Source organism: Trichoderma evansii, assembly GCF_050947405.1.
Source record: "Trichoderma evansii strain SZMC 28006 chromosome Unknown GGI43scaffold_22, whole genome shotgun sequence".
Lineage (NCBI taxonomy): Eukaryota > Fungi > Ascomycota > Sordariomycetes > Hypocreales > Hypocreaceae > Trichoderma > Trichoderma evansii.
In genome coordinates, this window is record NW_028145184.1 from 307,705 (window position 1) to 320,025 (window position 12,321).

The following is a 12,321-nucleotide window of genomic DNA, read 5'->3' on the forward strand; positions in this document are numbered from 1 at the left end:
TTGCACCTTGGAACGAATGATCTGGACAACCACCAAAAAGGCCCCTGTCAAAGACGAAGAGGACCACACCTCCCTTGTCCCGTAATCTTGGTTACGAGATTGAGACTGAGATTGAGAGATCCAACCGGGCTGCATGATATCTGCAGATAAACATGAAATGTCTCTTGTTGTGCCATCACGTATAGCTAATAATACATCCATTTAGTATTTAGCATTGAGTGGCCTTCCGCTCCAGCTCCAACTCTCACTAGACTCGCAGCTGAGACAGGTCTACTCCAGATAGATGGTCTGCAAGGTCGAAACCTTTGACTAGCCTGACACATTTAGATTCTCTCAATGTCTTAAGTGTCACGGACGCCAAGCGCCTCTAGTTGTCAAGCTGCCTACTAGATCTGCTAAAGCCCTAAAAACGCCGCCTACGAAGCACCAGAATCCGGGGCACTTTAGCATTCGACGGCGCTGAAAGTCATTGAGTGGGGGCACGTCGATCTCTCAAATGCACCTGAGCTAGCTCTGGAAACTTTCGGTAGCCCCAGGTCCCGGAAAAGAAACCCATCAATTGATCAACTTGAATATCATCATACCTTGGACTTATAGGGCCCCTTCATGTGGCGCTTCCTAGATCAGCTACCAACGCCTACCTATAGAAACAACCTCCATCCAGACTCGATAGCGTATAGAAGTTTGTTCCTGTCTCTATTAACGGGCTGCCCGATAGACGTTGCCGACGGCGACAGCACAAGGCATGGGGCTCAAAGCTTGCTTACAAGCAGACAACACAGCCGATGCTACTATAAAGAATCAAGAGTGCCTGAATCTGGTGTCCAGGTCCAAAAACAGCGGCCAAGTGCCATCGATGTCGTCGTTTGCCCATCGGCCGATCCGTGACCGCATAAATCCGACAAACAGCAGCGTTCGCCTATCCAATTACGATGCAAGTAATCACAAGGAAATCGGCTCCGCACATCTACCCGTCTGACGTGACCAGCAACCCTTGCAAATGAGAGATTAGCTTGGGTTTCTACGAGTAATGCTGCGTCTGTTTGCTAGTTGCGCCCATAGACGGTGAACAGAAGCGGTACGACTCGGTAAGCTACGACTCACCAGGCACGGCGGCAAATAATACGACATCTTTATACCCTACATCAAAGCCATATGCAAGGAAACGACAAAATAAGCCTCGACTTACACTCAAGCGGATGCGGTGACTCGTTGAAGAGGAGAGGAGAGATACAGGCCGCGGGCCATTGCGTCCTCCCGGGAATTTGAGAGACGCTACTGGCTAGATCAGTCAGGTTTTTGCTTTGGCAGTAGTTGCGTGCACAACTAGAGTCGAATACTATGGCTATGGAGAGTAGCAGCAGTGGTGGTTGTACTTGAGAAGCTATCACTGCCGTGCTTCGTTGGACACACAGACTGGATATTAAACTTGGAACGCTCCCGGCCGTCATCAAAGTTTACGGCGAGCCAACAAAAGAAGCACAAGGACATACTACAAGCATGAGCCAATTGCCGACCTTGACTATTATACTAAATCCCCACAAGGATCGTCTGGCGGTTGTTATACCCATACCAGCTGAGCGGTCATGTTTACGACTGGCACTTTTTACCAACGCTGCTATACCAGTACGAAGTACTGAGGTCGACCGCCGCTATCCGTTATTATGCCCCTAGTTATATACAGAGTCATGAGCTGCAGCTTGTACGACTTGGTAGCATGACTCGTCACCCAGCCTCATACGGTACAAATTTGACAGCAAACAGCAGCCAGAGCGGAAACCCAATAGCTCTCATCGTGTTTGTCCAGTGCCATACCGCTGCTCTGTACCTGTATAGGGCCTCCGCACGGACAGTGGAAGTATGAGATTGGCTGGCAGATGAGCCTAATTCCACAATCCCTGTGAACGGAGCTGTCACATCTCGCTAAATTCGCACCAACTTTTGTCAGTCGATACGAGCGTTTTATTGGACTGTTCATCACCCAGATCCACGTCACGATCGCCATTACATCCCGAGCAAGCGTCAAGATCAGGGCTTGAGCAACAAAGCTAACAGTGGGCCTGTCTAACAAGCTGAATACTCTTTACTTTTCTTTTCGCCCTAGCTAGTAGTACGGAATACTGTATGTAGGCGTCATTTGACTAAAGTGTGGAATAGAAAGAATAGCCTTACCAAGGTTAATTTTACCACTGCGTAACTAGCGGGCGGCAGGATGCAGAAGCGTCTTGGGTTATCATTTACTCCTTTACACCAGGACCATTATTCTGATCCGCACTTCTGGCTAGTTGCTACCTCTAGGCTCACACGATACCGTAGGGCCGCTGCAGCCAAGCAAGCCAGCAGCTCTCAACCAGAGGGGGTATTGGATGTCTGCGAAATGAGAGGCTTGTCTGGATGCTCAGCACGTCAATAGACTCGCTATTATTCCACATCCATCCCGTACACCCATCTCGCGGCCGTCTTCAAAATCTTCGATAACAAGGAACAATGCCCGAGCCGAAGCTTGGCTGATTGAGAAAGCAAGGGTGCAAGCTTCAAATTTTCTTCTAGAACGCAGGGGATGCCCTCCCTTGAACAACATTTGTCATTCATAATGCATGGTACGACAGCAATAGCCCTTGCTATTGGATATGAATACGGTTAAGTTACACCAAATTTTTTAACACCATCACATCACCGTCACTAAGATGGGCAGTCATTTACAATGTGAGAGGGCAAGGCTGTGATCGACCAGCGCCATTTACCATTTTCCTTCAAGCGTCACATGCCAAAGGCGTGGGTGTAGACTTTACCTTGGGTTAACGGACTAGACTCCAATCGCCGATCACAAGCAAGACACTTGTCTCACACCAATGGCTGTGATTCGACAGCGCCCCAGCTTCTCAATATCAGCTTGACGGTGAGGCTCTCTCATCTGCTGGTTCCTGAGGGCTGAGCCATGTGCTACCCCCAGAAACTTGTAATAGGTTTCATAGACCAAACCATCGGATCTTGCGCACCAGAGCAGTAAGATTGGTTCTGCCGTCTGGGGAAGCCCCATCCTTGGCCCTTTTTTCCCCAGACATTTGCGCATCTGTCGGCATTCATTGTTCGGCATCGTATTCATATGTCGCAAATTAAACGCCGAATTTGCTGCCCGTGATGTGGTACCAAGCTTGATACAAGGAAATGCCGAGGCGTCCCAGAACAAGTCGCTTTTGGTGGCTACAAGCCAAAGCCGCACCGGTGCTAATGTTTGCCAATGGGCATTCTAAGCATCACAGGCGTTTCGTTTCGTCTCTTTCCGTTTACTTTAATTTAAGATTAGCAATCAGGTTAGATGAGACATGAATTTGTCGCTGCTGGTGACGAGCGCGATGTAATACTTGGCAGCGGCTAATCGGGTCTATATTTTTGCGGCCAAGATGCATGTGCTGAGCACGCAATTAACCGCGTCTGGGCTATCCCGCGTTCAATCAGCCCCTCTGCGCGTCGCATTAAGACGCTGCAGTCAGCTTTGGTCTATTTTGTTTGGCTATTTTGAGTTGCTAAACAGAATAGGTTGAATAATCGACACCATGTTATCGGCTGCCGTGCTATTAGGCGGCCTAGCTAGCGTGGCGATCGCGCAGTTCCCTCCAAAGGCAGAGGGCGTCACTGTGCTTAGATCCAAGTTCCACGAGAATGTCACCATCTCCTTCAAGGAAGTATGTCGCCCGCTCTCACTTTTTCTTTGTAGACTCATTTGGTAAGATTTTATACTGACTAGCTGAGATGAAATTAGCCCGGGATTTGCGAGACGACTCCCGGTGTCAAGTCGTATGCGGGCCATGTCCATCTTCCTCCAGGGCTGCTTGAAGATGCAGACGGCGAGCCTCAACACTATCCCGTCAACACGTGAGCTGCACTGGATTCGGAGGATTTATTCATTAAGTGTGTTTCTGACATGGGATTACCAGCTTCTTCTGGTTCTTTGAAGCTCGCAAGGACCCTTCTACTGCTCCGCTAGCTATTTGGCTCAATGGAGGCCCCGGCTCTTCGTCCATGTACGGCCTCCTAATGGAAAATGGCCCTTGTTTTGTGAATGACGACTCCAAGTCGACTATGCTCAACCCTTGGAGCTGGAACAATGAGGTCAACATGTTGTACATCGACGAGCCCTCCCAGGTTGGCTTCTCCTATGACATCCCCACCAACTGCACGGCCAACCTCTCGGGAGATGGCCTCAGCATCGAACCTGCAGATTTCTCGCAAGGTATACCGGATCTGAACTTGACTTCCATGGTTGGCACCTTCAGCAGCCAGAAACAGTCTCATACAACCAACAGCACCGCCCAAGCCGCCCACGCCTTGTGGCACTTTGCGCAGACTTGGTTTTCCGAGTTCCCTCACTACAAGCCCAGCGACGATCGCATCAGTATCTGGGCAGAAAGTTACGGCGGTCACTACGGTCCAGGCTTTATGCGATTTTTCCAACAACAGAACGAGAGAATTGCCAATGGCACGATTACTGATGAGCACGCCCATTTCCTTCACTTGGACACCCTTGGCATTGTCAATGGTTGGCTGGACTCTCTTATCCAAGAGGAGTCATACATTGACTTTCCGTACAACAATGTAAGTATACATACAATAAAACACAGTCTAAAAGCGTATCACTAACCACGTTATCCACTCCTGCTCAGACGTACGGCATCCAAGTCTTCAACCAGTCCATCTATGAGGAGTTAAAGCACAACTTCACCAAGCCCAACGGTTGTAGGGATCAAATAGAGAGGTGTCAGCAGGGTTTCAGTTTCTTTGACGTGTCCACCATCAATGCTCAGAGAGTCGATGCTGTCAATCCCTGTGATGACGTGGAAGACTGGTGTTATTCAGCAGCTGCAAAGGTATACTTTGAGCTTGACCGCAGCTGGCTTGACATCGGCCATACCCTCAATGACCCCTATCCACCGAACCACATGTTTGGCTTTCTAACAGAAGAGAGTGTCCTCGGTGCCATTGGATCCCCAGTTAATTTCAGCGTCAGATCTACTGCTGTGAGCAGTAACTTTGGCAGTTCCTACGACGAGTTCCACGGGGGATTCCTTGAAGATGTGGGCTATCTCCTCGACCATGGTATCAAGGTCCATATGATGTATGGCGATCGTGACTATGCATGTAATTGGATTGGTGGCGAAAAGGCTTCTTTGGCAATTCCTTACTCACACAGCGAGGACTTTGCGCGCGCCGGTTACGCACCATTTTTGACTGAAAAGGGCGTTGCTGGTTTGACCCGCCAGTATGGTAACTACAGCTTCTCCAGAGTTTTCCAGGCGGGTCACATGGTCCCAGCGTACCAGCCGGAAGCTGCCTACGAGATCTTTATGCGCGCTACGTTTAATCGGGATATTCCGACTGGGCTGCAGCAAGTCGAGGACGACTTGTCAACGGATGGGCCAAGCGACACTTGGCACGTCGGAAACGAGCCACCGGAATTGCCTACGCCAAGGTGCTACATCTTGGCTCCCCAGAGCTGCTTGCCTAATATATGGAAGAAGGTGGTGGACGGAACAGCTCAGATCAAAGACTGGATTGTGATCGAAGAGGATCTGGAAGAAGAGTTTTCAGAAGAATTGTAGATACTTTGATCGGACCCATATCTAGGATCTACTGTCATTGAGTAATAATATTATACCATATACATGATGTTGAATGCAAACGCTCCTGACGAAGCCAGATCCGCAGACCGTGATACACAAAGACCCAGCAACAAGGTAATATGAGTGGAACAAGTCACAAAAGAAAAAGAAAAGGTTAGAAGAGGTAGCACGGACTGAAAATCTTCGGTCCAACTTGTTGCGGAGGCTCAATAGTTTCGTTCTGCCAAGGCTATAATCCGATTGGTGATTTGGCCAACCAACAGAGATTTCGGTTCCGCAAAAGCAAATACTACGAGAGGGGTAACCTCTGCGACAACGCACAGGAGACAGGGCAAGGAACAATACGAGGGCTGAGATGATCAAAGTCGATGGGATCTAATGACGCCTGGGGGAAAGGGGGAATTGGTAAGTAACATATTGTTTTTTTCATCAGTATTCACGAGAGGGAAAGAACGGAATATATTCCAGCCCTGGGGATATGCCAGGCACAAAACATTATAGTGTCTAAATTAATGTGATATCAACAAAAGGAGCATATCGAAGTGAAGCCATTCATTAGTCCCTCATCCGCCTTTCCTCCCCTGCCATCATCCTCATTCGTCATTGATCCAAAAGCCGGCGCATAAGTTATTGACAGTACAGTACGAGAGCTCAATGTACAAGGCCTATTCACGGTACTATGTGATAGATGTATCGACTCGCTTTCCATCGGGTCTTGCGATTGCGCGTTTATCGAGGGCTGTTGAAGGCGTTGACGGGATCAACGCAGAGAAGAGCTTGTCCAGCCTGGACCACATACGATGAGTAACTTGAATGGATATGGATACAGCCGGTGTACAACTTACGACAGGTACAGCGCAGCACTTGGGCTGGCGAGCAACTTTGGCGCAGATGCCGCCAAAAGATCTGCATTTCTTGGGGCTCTCAGGAGCTGTTTCGAAATGTTAGCGAATTTGGCTCTCTTGACGCAAGAGAAGCGAATTTCCACTTACGGACAACGCAGTCGAGGTCAGCAATTCCAAGAACATCGACCTTGCAGCACTGCGGGTTTGAGTACAGCAGTCCAGGAGGGCAGAAATTAGGAGCGGCCTGACGACGAGCGACACCGTGGCCGTGGCTGTCCGAAGGAGCAGCAAAGGCTGTGGCTAGGAAGAGGGTGGCGACGGTGAAGAACTGCATTTTGGCTTCGTTGATTATGTGAAGGAAGATTTGCAAAAAGAGTGACTGGTTGCTTAGCGCGTGAATGAGTGTGAGGGCTGGAGAATTATGCCTGGCTTTATAAGGATGGAAGAGAAGGATGAGGAGGAAGAGGGAAGAGAAAGGCATTCAGAGCGAGAGATGGCATCCCTATTTATCTCCCTGGATGGGATTCTAGGAATCATCCGTGTTTTCTGAGATCCGCACGTTTTGCACTTGTCACCGTTGGCGATGCTCCGAGTTCGAACTGAACTGTCTCTCCCTGCATAAAAGGGCAGCACCACCACCGCCGCCACGAAGCCAATACTAATAGCTCCGGCTTACCGGCCTCCCTACATCCGACCGGTCAAAGAACTAGTATTGGGTGTCTTTTGAGTCCCCCTTGCACTTTGTGCTGCATAAAAGGAAATGAGATGAAATAGATGAAAGACAAAAAATAAGGTACTGTCTTGGATTCATCTCGTGGTTATTTTTTCTGAGGGGAGCTGCTGCTCCGGACGGTGTAAAACGTTTTTATCGCGGTCCTTGTGATGGCGGATGAGAATCGTAGGCTGGTTTACAATCTTGTTCACATCTTCTTCTATCGAGTTTATAATTTGTTACTTTTAAAGCTCAAGTGTCTTAGCTGCAACAGCGATAGTGAGCGATATGAATTGAGATATACTTCGATGCTACTAACATCTAGATACTACCAATTGCTGCTATACTACAACCAACACTTGTTTTGTTTCGCCCTTTGTTTCTTTCCTCGCTCTTCGAGAAGAACAAGGGACAACGGTATCAATAGGGGGAGGCAAAAAAGTCGTATTCACATGCGTACAGTCAATGGGGACGATGTTGCACTTTTTGCGGGGACGGTCTCTCAGGATGGATGCGAGGGAGTTAAAAGAGGGTCTTTGGGCTGCAGGGCTGCTGTCACCGTGATGGTCATGATTTGGGAGCTATCGGATGATTGTAAGAGTGTGAGTATGCAGGGTCATTATTCATTATTGTCTTGGATTTATTCATTTTATGAAAGCCAACGGGTCTTATCGGATACGGGCGAGGCAGGATAAGAGGCGCTGAGTCCAGCTGGCTCGATAAACGGTTACGTTGATGGTTTACAGAAACTATATATGATCTTAATCTATACAAGGTGCTTAACTATGTTTTATGACAGTTGTAGCATAAAGACCCGTAATAGTAAACGCAATGTAAATCACAGTGATCGACGGGTGCGCGCACAGACAACGTGGATGAACGAACTGCTGCAAGGTTATTTGCATAAACACAGATAGTACATCCAAGATTGGGAATAGAGAGGAAGATCTGGTCTGAGCAAGACAAAATTGGGTCTAGTGATCAGGCCTCTATCAGTTGTGTCTCTCTCTTACACAACCCAAACTCCTGGAGCTTGGTTGATGGCTATATCGTTGCACTCATTCTTACTCTCTTTCTTCCTTTGATTCATTATCTTCATTTATGTCAACTTATGCCTTTCAAAACACTTCTTTCACTATCAGTATTCATCTTCTCTCTGCTCCTCTGGTAGAGTCTAGACCTCGAAATTGCAGCTTCAGCCGCACATGTCTTGAATGCAGCCCCTGTCTCTCCCGTCAAAATACAACGACCCCACCCAATCCGGAAGCCATCTGACAGAAACAGGTTTAGCACGGCGCAGGTCCGTGTCTTTCTCCCTCGCCTTGTCTTAGCGGGTTACTAGCAGTACCGCGTTTGATTGGACTTTTTTGTGAGATGAATCAAACACCCGCGATTGGGTAGCTGTCAGCTGTCAACGTCACAGCAACGCGACGTCCGGGGAAAAGGAGATGACATGATTGGCAGAGCAAGTCAGTCGAGAAACCTGATTTTTCTTGTTATTATTTTTTTAATACCCGTGAAAAGACGTTGCAATTACCGAGCTGCATGATGCATGAGCAATTGCCAGTGCGGGTTAAAGGCGGGCGAGCAGCATCCATCACGGCCGCGGCTGGGCGTAAAGCGAGATGCAGGGGAAAATTACGTGAGCTATTAAGTAATAAATACTAACTTGTTGCTGCAAGTACCGATATACTCGTTCTCTACGCAATATTTACCCATCATCATATGTACTATGCATTGGCACCATCTTGTACTCCCTGCATGGGATTATTTGCTGCCTTTATATTACCCGTCTCGTGGCGTATTTGGCTATCATCAGCCTCGACGCAAGGGACGTGATATAGCGGCATTGGGAGTTCTGTGCCCGGTTACGGTGAGTAATGGTATTACATAGGTACTGCCAGTGTTGTGAAATCCGGCGTCTCTATTATTTTCTTGCGCGTATCCATGTCTGCTGCGTGGAAATATGCACTTGTAGTTGGAAGGGTTAATAGCTATCCATCTACTTTTGTCGATGCATGCTTATCATTTGCCACGGTTATGAGCTCATCCCATAATAATCAGGCGACAGTAGTAATATTTTCGTCAATCCTTGTATAAAATACATGCCGTCATTTAGTAAGCTGACTGGCCATTTTGTTTCCGCCGAGTATCGTCATTATGGCTCCAGGTTAGCAGATTATCATCTATACATGCTTCGTGTTGTTGGGCTCAATGGCTGAATTAATAGTATAGTAATTCTCGATAAGAATTTACACGCTAGGATTGATTGTAAATAGATAAATAAGTAATCACTTACGGCAGAGTAGAAGCTTTTGAGATGTGGCAATTGTAATACAGCAAATGAATATACGTGGACGGCAGCTTGAAAAGAAGTAAAATAGGTAGTTAGTTTACCGCTTTGAGTAAGTATAACGGAGAACATGAGCCTCGAGCTTGGTGCAGTAAGGACATACGAAGCGTATGTGTACGAAATGGTCGACATGTATCATGGACAATTTTCCAGAATTAACAGTAGCATCTAAATTGAAAATTTGAATTGGCATCTTGAACAACACAAGAATTAATAGAATGCATCTGCACTCGGTTGAATGCTTACTGTACAACAGGGTTTGGTGGAGCTACAAAAAATAGCGCATTACTAATATAGTTGCAATTTATCCTACACTTAACATGCAAAAGGCAAGGTGCCAGAGTGGTTAATGGGTATGACTCGAAATCATATGGCTTCGGCCGCACAGGTTCGAATCCTGTTCTTGTCGCATAATTTTTTTGGTTTTATTTTTTCTTCTTCAACTCATTATGAGTCATATGCACATATTGCTTGCATGAACTATTGCTTGCTTTAGTCTTTATAATAAATCGTATTTGATGTCATTGATTACTTTTTTTGGTAGTTAAACTGTCTCAAATATCCCATTGTAGTAAATATAAAAATAAACGCCCAAATGCTTCGCAACCCATAATCCATCCCGTCTATAGTTACAATAAAGTATCTCATCGTGATAAAGATATATGCAAAGAAAAAAGAAAAAAAAAAGAAATAGACCATCGCTATGCAATCATCGTCTTCCTCTAGTTGTCCTTCTTCCATCCATTCCATCGCTCAAACTCCTCAGTATCCAAGTCGAACATATCTAGCATTCGTCCCACGCTCTGGTTGACCAAATCATCTACCGATGAAGGTCGGATATAATACGCAGGTACAGGAGGGAAGATTATGGCACCAGCTCGTGTCACATCCAGCATGTTGCGCAAGTGAATCTCGCTCAGGGGCGTCTCTCTGGCAACGAGCACCAGCTTCCTCCTCTCCTTGAGAATCACATCAGCCGCGCGTGAGATCAAGTCGTCACACAGACCCGTTGAGATGGCTGCAAGAGTCTTCATGCTGCACGGCACGACAATCATGCCGTCGACGCGGAACGAGCCACTAGAGATGGACGCAGCCATGTCGTTGATGTTATAGACGTGATCGGCCAGGGCGCGCACGTTGGCCGGGTGGTAGTCGGTCTCGTACTTGAGCGTCTGCTCGGCCCACTTGGAGATGACGAGGTGTGTCTCGACGTTGAGGCGGCGCAGGGCGATGAGCAGCTTGATGCCCAGGATTGTACCTGTGGCGCCGGTCATGGCAACGATGATGCGCTTGCGGCGAGGTTGAGGATGAGGACGAGGAGCGTTGCCGTTGGAGATGCCATTGGAGGGGGATGAGACGGCGAGGCTTTCATCGTTTGTGAGAGAGGGAGCCATTTTGTCGAGTTTGGTATATTATAGTCGGTATAGGTAAATGTATTGTATAGTGTTTTGTTGTTGTAGTGTATGTGTATAGGTAGTGTCGTATTATTGTATTGTCGGTGAGTGTGAATGGAGTATGGTTGGAGTTTGGAGCGACTCTGCAGTGTCTATACTATTTATAGAAAAGAGCAGAAGAGGAAAAAGGATCCGAGTAGGATTGCAATTGTGCGAATTATGCGAATTGTATTGGGAATAGAATGACTGCTCAAAAAAGACATGCGGCATCCTCGAGGCTATATGTACAAAAACCAACATCCAACAACCAGCTCCTTGATGCACTACGATTGCTCTCTGCGAATCCACAATTACAAGACATCTCGGCTGCATCGCTTAATTTCGTACAAAGAAAAATAAAACACACACACAAAATCAAGAAAAAAATCAAATGTGTGACCTCATTCTCTCCTGTCCTGTCTGGCCCAGCCAAAGCTTCCGAAGCTTCAATCTCCCAAGCACCGAAGCCGAGGGAACAAGAATGAAAACGACGGTCGGTATAAGCAGCCAAAAGGGCGTCGCCGTGCTGCCACGCTAGCGCGCCGAGGTGGCCGAGCGACCGAACTCGTATGACGTACGTATATAGAGAGCGTCTCGGGCGGCATAAATTAGGTGCTCTGCGGCATAGATAAAACAGTCAGTCAGTGTTACTACAGTACCTAATTATTCGACACATCGTATTCCTCAATGCGCATGCTGGCGTATTACTTCCTAGCCATGTACTTGATCCGCTGGTTCTTCATCCCATCTTTCCTGGCTCGAGGAGTCAGACAATTAAAGATGTCTTAGAAGCAAATAGAGTGCTTACTCTTTCTGCAACAAAGCTTCCCTTCGCCTCCAGACTAAGCGTTTCGCCTCTGACTGACAGCTTACGCTTCCCACCCCGAGGAAATTCCATTCCTATTCGATACAAGGCTGCGCGGCTCGTGAATCAAAAATCACGCCACAACCGGCACGGCTGCCGCCCCGATCCTTAAAACTCCCGCCATTGACAGCATCCAGGAGGATCGTGTTTTTAAGCCTGATCGAGAAGGTCGTGATAAGCACTAAAATATTATTTCAGCTTATACGTATGCAGTGTAGCTGCTATCATAATAAACGTGCTCATGGGGGAGAAACAATCGCAAAGTTGAACCATGGAGCGGGTTATTCGCCTGAAGGATTCGAAGAGTCTGAGTGCTTATTGGCCGGGATGTAGGATGCATTGTGCCTCTTCCTAGGCAAAAGCCAGTGCAGGATCTAGCATTAGTAGATGCTCCTAGCGCATGTAACTCCGCCATTGGCGGGGGGCCGTTTCGCTTCTAGGCCATATCCTGGTCCTCCTTCAGAGTTATATTGAAGAGAACGTGGGAATTTG

The 12,321-nt window shown here is 47.5% G+C and overlaps 3 protein-coding genes and 1 non-coding gene across 4 annotated transcripts; 2 read left to right on the forward strand and 2 right to left on the reverse strand.

Annotated features, from left to right (window-relative positions):
• Positions 1 to 3,557: 3,557 nt before the first annotated feature.
• Positions 3,558 to 5,600, forward strand: GGI43DRAFT_386982 (Alpha/Beta hydrolase protein; the record flags this gene model as incomplete). The annotated part of the gene is made up of 4 exons (XM_083203865.1): positions 3,558 to 3,686; positions 3,764 to 3,876; positions 3,939 to 4,596; positions 4,665 to 5,600. 4 exons carry the CDS (start codon positions 3,558 to 3,560, stop codon positions 5,598 to 5,600), a joined length of 1,836 nt encoding a protein of 611 aa, XP_083057273.1.
• A 483-nt stretch (positions 5,601 to 6,083) lies between these two features.
• Positions 6,084 to 6,924, reverse strand: GGI43DRAFT_414144 (fungal hydrophobin domain-containing protein). The gene is made up of 3 exons (XM_083207001.1): positions 6,614 to 6,924; positions 6,467 to 6,552; positions 6,084 to 6,407 (listed from the first exon to the last, which is right to left on the reverse strand). Exons 1-3 carry the CDS (start codon positions 6,798 to 6,800, stop codon positions 6,351 to 6,353), a joined length of 330 nt encoding a protein of 109 aa, XP_083057274.1. The 5' UTR covers positions 6,801 to 6,924; the 3' UTR covers positions 6,084 to 6,350.
• A 2,935-nt stretch (positions 6,925 to 9,859) lies between these two features.
• Positions 9,860 to 9,940, forward strand: GGI43DRAFT_t183. Its single transcript has one exon. It is a non-coding gene; the product is annotated as a tRNA-Ser (tRNA).
• Positions 9,941 to 10,140: 200 nt separating this feature from the next.
• On the reverse strand, positions 10,141 to 11,167 carry GGI43DRAFT_196198 (flavoprotein). Its single transcript, XM_083200013.1, has one exon. It carries the CDS (start codon positions 10,923 to 10,925, stop codon positions 10,254 to 10,256), a length of 672 nt encoding a protein of 223 aa, XP_083057275.1. The 5' UTR covers positions 10,926 to 11,167; the 3' UTR covers positions 10,141 to 10,253.
• Between the last annotated feature and the right edge of the window lie 1,154 nt (positions 11,168 to 12,321).

Excerpts from the sequence above, each read along its gene's own strand:
- GGI43DRAFT_414144 (XM_083207001.1), bottom strand. The coding sequence starts at position 6,800 with ATGCAGTTCTTCACCGTCGCCACCCTCTTCCTAGCCACAGCCTTTGCT. Across the intron at positions 6,553-6,613 it reads TGACCTCGACTGCGTTGTCC|CTCCTGAGAGCCCCAAGAAA; the intron begins GTAAGTGGAAAT and ends ATTTCGAAACAG. Across the intron at positions 6,408-6,466 it reads AGTGCTGCGCTGTACCTGTC|GCTGGACAAGCTCTTCTCTG; the intron begins GTAAGTTGTACA and ends TATGTGGTCCAG.
- GGI43DRAFT_196198 (XM_083200013.1), bottom strand. The coding sequence starts at position 10,925 with ATGGCTCCCTCTCTCACAAACGATGAAAGCCTCGCCGTCTCATCCCCC.